Below are 7,822 nucleotides of genomic sequence, written 5' to 3' on the forward strand. Positions count from 1 at the left end.
TAGATGTTGATGAAAGAAATTAAAGTTGACAGAAACAGATGGAAAGATATGTGCGCTTGATTATAAGAATTAATATTGGTAAAATGACCACAGAGCCCGAGGCAATCTACGGATCCAGTGCAATCCTATCAAATACGAAGGGCATTTTTTTTTTTCTGGACCTGGAAAAAAAAAAATGTGTGTGGAAACACATGTTCTCTTCATCATTCTCATATTGTTGAATACTTATGTGTTTAAGTTTTTCCATTACAAGTAACATTGTGTTATCTTTTATTTATTAATTTTTTTTGCATAAACATTTCCCTCACTCACATGGATTCCTTAAGAGGTATACCATGTTGGGTATGAATGTTAAATCTGAGATTTATATTTTCTAAGCCTTAAATGTTATTCTAGATTTATTTATATGTATATACTCTTAACATAAAGTGAAAGTGAAAGTGAAGTCACTCAGTTGTGTCCGACCCTCAGTGACCCCATGGACTTCAACCTTCCAGGCTCCTCCGTCCATGGGATTTTCCAGGCAAGAGTACTGGAGTGGGGTGCCATTTCCTTCTTCAATGGATGAAAGTGAAACGTGAAAGTGGAGTCGCTCAGTCGTGTCTGGCCCTCAGCGACCCCACAGACTTCAGCCTTCTAGGCTCCTCCGTCCATGGGGTTTTCCAGGCAAGAGTACTGGAGTGGGTTGCCATTTCCTTCTCCAATGCATGAAAGTGAAAAGAGAAAGTGAAGTCGCTCAGTCGTGTCTGACCCTCAGCGACCCCACGGACTTCAGCCTTCTAGGCTCCTCCGTCCATGGGATTTTCCAGGCAAGAGCACTGGAGTGGAATGGGTGCCATCGCCTTCTCTGACTCAGCATAAACATATATGATGTTATGGGCTTGCCAGGTGGCACTGGTGTTAAAGAACCTCCTGCCAACTCGGGGACATAAGAGACACAGGTTCGATCCCTGGGTCAGGAAGATCCCCTGGAGAAGGGAATGGCAGCTCACTTCAGTGTTCTTGCCCAGAGAATCCCATGGACAGAGGAGCCTGGCAGGCAACGGCCTATCGGGTCACAAAGCGTCAGAAACGACTTAGCACGCAGGCATGCATATCAGGTACTATTCTCTGGTTCACATAATTTCTGATCACACGATCTTTCTTGACTAATAGGAAAGCCCAGCATTTAGTGAGCTCTGCTGCTCTCTGCTGCCTCATGCATACTAGCCGCCCATGGGCAGCTGGCTCTCCAGTGGGGTTATGTCTCCATCTCACTAGGCGTTCCTCCAGCACATGTTTCAGAAAGGCGCCGGGTGCTTCTGTGCCGGGTGGCATCCAGCGCAGTCCGGGCTCAGTGACCCAGCGGTGGGGGGTCTTGCTGGGCGCTGCCACGGGTCAGCTCACACGTGGATGGATTTCCCCACTTCTCAGGCCCTCAGTGTCCATTGGTCACGCGTGCTGGCAGGCAGGTGACTCCTCCATCCCTGTTTTGTGTCATTTCTGAGGAAACAGGATCTCTGGGTCCATAGGCCCAAGCCCCTCTATTCTTTGGAGGGAATAGGTCAGGGGTCCTGCTGCAGAGGCGATGGGGCACAGGGCTCTAAGGAGGCCACTGCAGGCCAGACTTGCCCGGGGCCCATTTCCTTGGTCTTCACTTTTGCCTCGATGGGAGTCTGTGCTAGTTAAGCCACGACGGCACAACCAGAACAGTTGCTCGCGTGTCACACTCTCTGTGGGTGGCCCCGTGCGCTTCTGACGTTCTGTCATCTTTCCAGCAGTGCTGCGCTCTTACTCTCTCTGGAAAGAGAAGAGGGAAATACTTCCACTGTTTGGAAGGTGACACGTCTCCAGGCACTTTCCCACAGGGAGTTTCTCCTTGCAGGGCGGGGCTTGCCTCGATCTGGGTTTTGAAAAGTCAGGTGTTTCCTTTCCCCAGGGGAGGGGCCTGGACCCTTCCTTGGCCAGCTGTGCCTCTGGGACCCATCCCAGGCCTCAGCACCTCGTGAAGCTGGTGTCCTAAGTCACCCCTGGTGGACCCGGCTAGGGGACCCGTCTGCTCTCTGACCACAGCCTGGCGCTCAGATGATGGCACGATCTTCCGGTGCTGGGTGGAGGTGTGGTGGGTACTGCATGGCCTGTACTGAGGTGCAGATGCTGGGATCATCTCCATCCTTGCAAGGTCGCTGGACCCCAGACTTACCCAGACACAGAGCCTGGGGCCCCCGGCTGAGGTCCACCTTAAGGCAGGGCCCCTTGCTCCCTCTGACTGTCACTTAATACGCCTGGCGCGGGGGGGTGGTGGGAGAGCACGGGTGGGTGAGACGCCTGAGGCTCACCAGGGCCCGGGCGGGGTGCCAGGGACAGGCCTTGGCCCTCTCGCTGCCCTCGTCAGGGAGAGTCCTCTGCCCCCAGCGATGAACAGGCACTTGTGACGAGGTGCCTGCCCTTGTCCCAGGAGCTCCAGGCTCTTTCCGAGTCTGGCCCCAGCTGGCACCTGTCCTGAGATTTACTCCTCGGTTGAAGAGAGGAGCAGATGGAGGAGACAAAGCTTGTTCCCTGAGCAGCCACGTGCTGCGGGGGCCTGAGTCCTGGAGAGGAGGGAGGGGCGGGGTGAGAGGAGGCTGGCGAGACCAGGCTGATGGGGCGCTGGGGCTGGAGGGGGGTCCTGGAGGTTCCAGGGCTGGCCAGAGGGGCCTCTGGCAGTCGAGATGGCCCAGAGAGCCCAGGAGGCTCTGGAAGGTTGCGATGAGCCAGGCCAATAAAGAGGAAAACACAACTTTTGGATCTTCCTTCCTTTGTCCACTCATTACTCTCGATGGCTTAAAAATGCCTTTTGACAACGGTCCCATCTCTGAACTCAGGGTCAAGAGGGTCCAGAGGCAGCTGGATGGAGGGGACTGGGAGCCACTCTCCCGAGCACCCCGTCCCCAGGAGTGGGGCCACGGCTGCAGGCCTGCGTCCCTCCCCGCTGCCCATCTGCATGTGGGCCGAGCTTGGGGGTCAGGATCCCCACCCCATCCCTCTTCTCAGGGAGATGCCCCCATCCCTGCAGAGCAGAACGGTCTTCTCGGGTTCCCGGTAACTTCATCAGGGCCTCCTCGTGTTGCTGCAGCTACAGATAACATCTCCCTGTGGGTAACTCTTCCCTGGCAGAGCCCCGGAGACTGGCCCGAGCTCAGCGGAGGGACCCGAGCTGAGGGTCTGTTGGGCAGAACGAGTGGCTGGGCTGCCGGGGCAGTGCTGACGGGGGCTGCCGGGGCAGTGCTGACGGGCACTGCCATCCACCCCTGGACCCGCAGAAAGAGGGAGGGGCGGGGGCGGGCGGGGGAGGGGCAGGGTCGGGGAGGCCCGAGCTCCTGGAGCTGCGGGGAGTTGTTCTGACCCCCCGCTCGACGGAGGCCCACCCTCCCGGGTCCGCGGCGCGCCCACAGGCACAGCCTCCTTAGCCAGGCAGCCCTCTGGGCGGGGCACGTCTCGGGCCCATCTGCGGCACCCGGGAGGGCCTGAAGCCCTAGTGTCGCGCAGCACGCATCTCCCAGCCTGCTGCCCGGCGCCTCTTGCTGGGTCGGCGGCCCAGACCATGGCCCAGAGCGCCTCAGAGGCTGGCGGCCTCGCCTGGGGTTGGGACGGGGATGTGGACGAAGACTGGGAGGGCGCCGCGCTGACCCTGCTGGCCCTGGCCGTGGTGGCCGCCACGGCGCTGGCTCTGCACTGGTTTGGCTGCGCGCAGGACCAGGAAGTGCCGGGACCAGCCCTCCGGCCTTCGCAGGTGGGAGCAGCTGGGCCAGCCCTACCCCCGAAGCACAAGGTCAGTGGCGCTGTTGAGGGTCACGGCTCAGGGCAGGGAAAGCCAGGCCCTGCAAGACGTGGCCAGGGTAGTCCAGCTGCAGTGGGCGCCCAGGATCAGGAGCCCCTGGGCAGCGGAAGTCTGGCTGCTGCAGCCTCCCCTCCCCTTAAGATGCCAGCAGGGGAGGCGGCCAGTGGAGGGGCCTTGGGACCCCCTGAAACCCTCCAACGTAAAGGGAAGGAGGCTCGCAGGTCAGGCTCTGCTCTCCCGGGTGGGAGCAAAGCTGAAGGGTCATCTGCACCCCTCCTGATACACTTCACCCCTCGGGATCCTGGCAGAGAAGGGGAGGTGCGGGGGGAGGCAGGGGGTGCCCGAGGCAAGGCCCCTGTCCACAGGGCAGGACGGGACAGTCGCCCCTGGCAACAAGGGCGGGGGTCACCTGCCTCGAGGGGGCAGAGCCCCGGCAGCCGGTGGGGGCAGGTGGACTCAGGACGGAGCGGCTGTCGCCGGCCAAAGCTGGACGCCCTGTCTCTGGGCTCTGTGGTGAGCGTGTGGGATGCTGTGGGTGCAGCCAGCAGCCTGCCCGCAGGCTCCCGGGGGCTCCTGTTCCCCCAGGAGCCGCCCCCATTGTGCAGCCTGCAGACTAGGCCCTTGATGGGTGTCTCAGAGAGGGGGCTTGGGGAGAGTGGCCCCCAAGCCGCCCAAGGCCTAGCTCTGGACTCGGCAGCCACAGCCGGCGAGAACAAGGAGGCTGCGACCCTGGCCCCCAGGGAGTCTCAGGGGTCCCCAGCCGCCACTGGAGGCTGGCCCTGGGTGAGGAGGGAGGTCCTGGTCACCGGGAGCTTCAGCCAGGCCCCGGGCCCTGTGAGCCTATCACCAGAGGGGCCCCAGGGGGGACGCCCTCTCTTGTCCCTGGTGCAGAGGACCACAGAGGCCTGCACTGTGGGACGGGCTGGGGCTAATGGCTCTGGAGATCAAGTTTTCTTCAGTTCAGGGCCTGGAGGGACAAAGCAGCAAGGGGCCCATGGCATTAGAGAAGGGAGAGAGTCCCTGCGAGGCCGGGTGGCTTGTGGTTCTGCAGACATTTGCAGCTACATCTCCTCCCCTAGCTCCTCGGCCACGACCCCGCCATGCACCCCTAAAACCTTTCCACCCCCAGGGTCCCCACCCGCAGCACATGCCCGCCCCAGTCTCGTACCTGGAGCCCCGATTCCTCCGATCTCCTTTCCTTCAGACTCTTTGCCCCTCGGAGTGAGCCAGAGTCCTGCTTCGGGGTCCTCCTCCCCAGCGCCGACCCCTGCACCCCCGACAGGTGCCCCTCCTCCAGCACCATCTGCTGCCCCCGCACCAGCTGCAGCCCCCGCGGCTGCTAGTGGATCAAGGCTTGCATCTCGGGAGCCCAGTGTTGTTCTCTGCAAGGACCATCAGCAGGGGCAGCTCTCAACCAGCTGGGGAAACCTTATTTCGATGGTTCTCAGGAGTCACCCCTTTCCCAGGCCAGAGAGGACCCAAGGGAGAGCCCTGAGGGCCGCTCTGGAGAGTCCCAGCCATCCAGGCGCAGCCTCACCCTCTGAGATCAGAGAGTCGGCTGCTCCCCCAGAGGAGGACAGGCATGGCACAGAGGGGCTGGCCACAAGGGCGGGTCCAGGGGGCCTGGAGGAGGCTGGAGCCCAGCCACAGCAGAGTCACCCTGAGACTGAGGGGGCTGCTGCTGCAGGCACCCCTTCAGGCCCGAGAGGGGACAGAACCGAGGAGAAATATCCAGACTCACTGCTGAGGGGAGCCGCAGAGCCCATGGCCCACTTGCCGCCCCCAGAGCAGACCCAGCCTGGCTCTTCACCCTCTCTGGCTACAAGGCAGGACCCCCAGCCAGTCCCGCGGCCCCGGAAACACAGCTTGTGTGAAATGTCCCAGAGCCCCAAGCAGGAGGCCAGCCGGACGGCCCCAGGGCAGCCCCAGGGACGGGTGTCCGAGGCAGGGCCTCGCCCTTCAGGCTTCGGGCAGGGCCTCGGGGAGAAGCAGGAGGAGGCCCGGAAACTCACGGGGTTTCTGCAGAGGCCGGGAGGCTGGGGGGTGGTGGAGGGGCCCCGGAAGTCCAGGGCCTCCACCGTGGCTCTGCCGCGATGGTTGGACTTGGGCAGTTGCCTGGATGCACTGGCCTTTGCCCAGCAGCACGGGGACCCTGGCTTGGCCCAGGAAACCTATGCCTGGATGAGCGACAATCTGCTTCACGTGCTGAGAGACCCAAACCTCTACCGGCAGCTGAGTGGGGCTGACCGGGAGCGCATCGTGAGCCTGCGCACCGGCCGCGGCCCGGCGATGCTGGGGGCCCTGGTGCTGCCGGGCCTCTACGGGGCGAGCCGCTCTGGGCTCACACGGGACTCCCCTGCGGCAGAGGCTCTTGCCGTGGGGCCCGCGGCCCTGCCTCCGCCCGCATATCTGCACGTGTTCCACCCCGGAGAGAACACGTGGCGGCCGCTGACCAAGGTGCCTCAGGAGGCCCCGCTGCGCGGATGCGGCCTCTGCACTCTGCACAACTACCTGTTCCTGGCGGGGGGCATCCGCGGCTCTGGCGCCGAGGCCGTCTGCACCAACGAAGTGTTTTGCTACAACCCTCTGACCGACGTCTGGAGCCAGGTGCGGCCCATGCAGCAGGCTCGCGCCCAGCTCAAGCTAGTGGCGCTGGACGGGCTGCTCTACGCCATCGGGGGCGAGTGTCTGTACAGCATGGAGTGCTACGACCCGCGCGCAGACGCCTGGACCCCCCGCGCGCCCCTCCCTGCGGGCGCCTTCCCCGTGGCTCACGAGGCTGTGGCCTGCCAGGGGGACATCTACGTCACTGGGGGCCATCTCTTTCACCGGCTGCTCAGGTACCGTCCCACGAAGGATGCGTGGGATGAATGCCCCTACAGTGCCAGCCACCGGCGGTCCGGCGACATGGTGGCTCTGGGGGGCTTCCTGTACCGCTTCGACCTTCTGCGGGGTGTGGGCGCCGCGGTGATGCGCTACAACCCCGTGACGAGCTCCTGGAGCCGGGCCGCCGCCTTACCCCTGCCCGCCCCCGCCCCGCTGCGCTGCGCGGCGCTGGGCAACACCATCTACTGCCTCAACCACCAAGTCACAGCCACCTTCACCGTCTCCGAGGGGACCGCCCAGTTCCAGGCCAAGGAGCTGCAGCCTTTCCCCCTGGGGACCAAAGGGGTCCTCTGCCCGTTCACCCTGACTCTGCCTGCCAGGGCCCCACTGCAGACTGCCCTCTGACTGGCTGCTCTCCCGGGAGACCCTGGGGCGGGTCTGCTGGGCGGGAGGCGCCCTGGGAGGAGGCTGCCGTGCAGAACGCTCTGCTGCTGTTCCTGGGACAACTTTCCTTTTCTGTTCTAATGAGCCTCCTGACTCCCCTTCCTCTGTGCCTGCTCCCCCTCAGAGCCCCGGCCCCCAGCGCCTGGGAGCTGGTTGCTGGCATCTTACCTCCCACCGGACCCAAGCTGCTTCCTGTTTAATCCTTCTCTGGCTGCCTGGAGCCTCAGCCCGCTCACCCATCCGTCCCCCAGGCAGAGCCCCTCTCACAGTAACACCCCACTGCCTGACCTGACCCGGGGGCTCCAGGTCAGGCAAGCAGCACTCAAGGGGGTGAGAAGGGAGACCAGAGGAGTCCCCAGGAAAGCACCCTTGTCTCTGGGACTTTCTACCTGGCCTGAGGCCTCCGGAGTCTAGCTGGTTCTATCTTGGAACAGCTCTGAAGCCCTCTTTTGTCTGACTGACCTCAGGGCTGAGAATCCTTGTCTGTTGAGTGTCCTGCTGGCTGTAACCCCTGCCTAGACCCTTGCCCAGGCCGGCCAGGACCACTCAGCTCGTGCCCGTCTGCAGCTTGGTGCCGCCTCTCCCTCTGGTTCGGCCCCTGGAGGGGCCTGCCCCCTCCCCACCAGCCCCTCACTCGCTGTGTGGATTGGATAGACATCCACCACGGCTTTTCTTGTCTGAAATGGGGTCGTGGGAACCTAAGGGCACACCCGAGTGCCCAGCACAGCGTCCCAGACATGCAGCTGAGTAACG

At 62.6% G+C, this 7,822-nt stretch overlaps 1 protein-coding gene across 1 annotated transcript; it reads left to right on the forward strand.

Moving 5' to 3' along the window:
- Positions 1 to 3,562: 3,562 nt before the first annotated feature.
- On the forward strand, positions 3,563 to 7,030 carry KLHDC7B (kelch domain containing 7B). Its single transcript, XM_068971574.1, has one exon. It carries the CDS (start codon positions 3,563 to 3,565, stop codon positions 7,028 to 7,030), a length of 3,468 nt encoding a protein of 1,155 aa, XP_068827675.1.
- The last annotated feature ends 792 nt before the right edge of the window (positions 7,031 to 7,822 follow it).

This window comes from Capricornis sumatraensis, chromosome 4, assembly GCF_032405125.1.
Source record: "Capricornis sumatraensis isolate serow.1 chromosome 4, serow.2, whole genome shotgun sequence".
Lineage (NCBI taxonomy): Eukaryota > Metazoa > Chordata > Mammalia > Artiodactyla > Bovidae > Capricornis > Capricornis sumatraensis.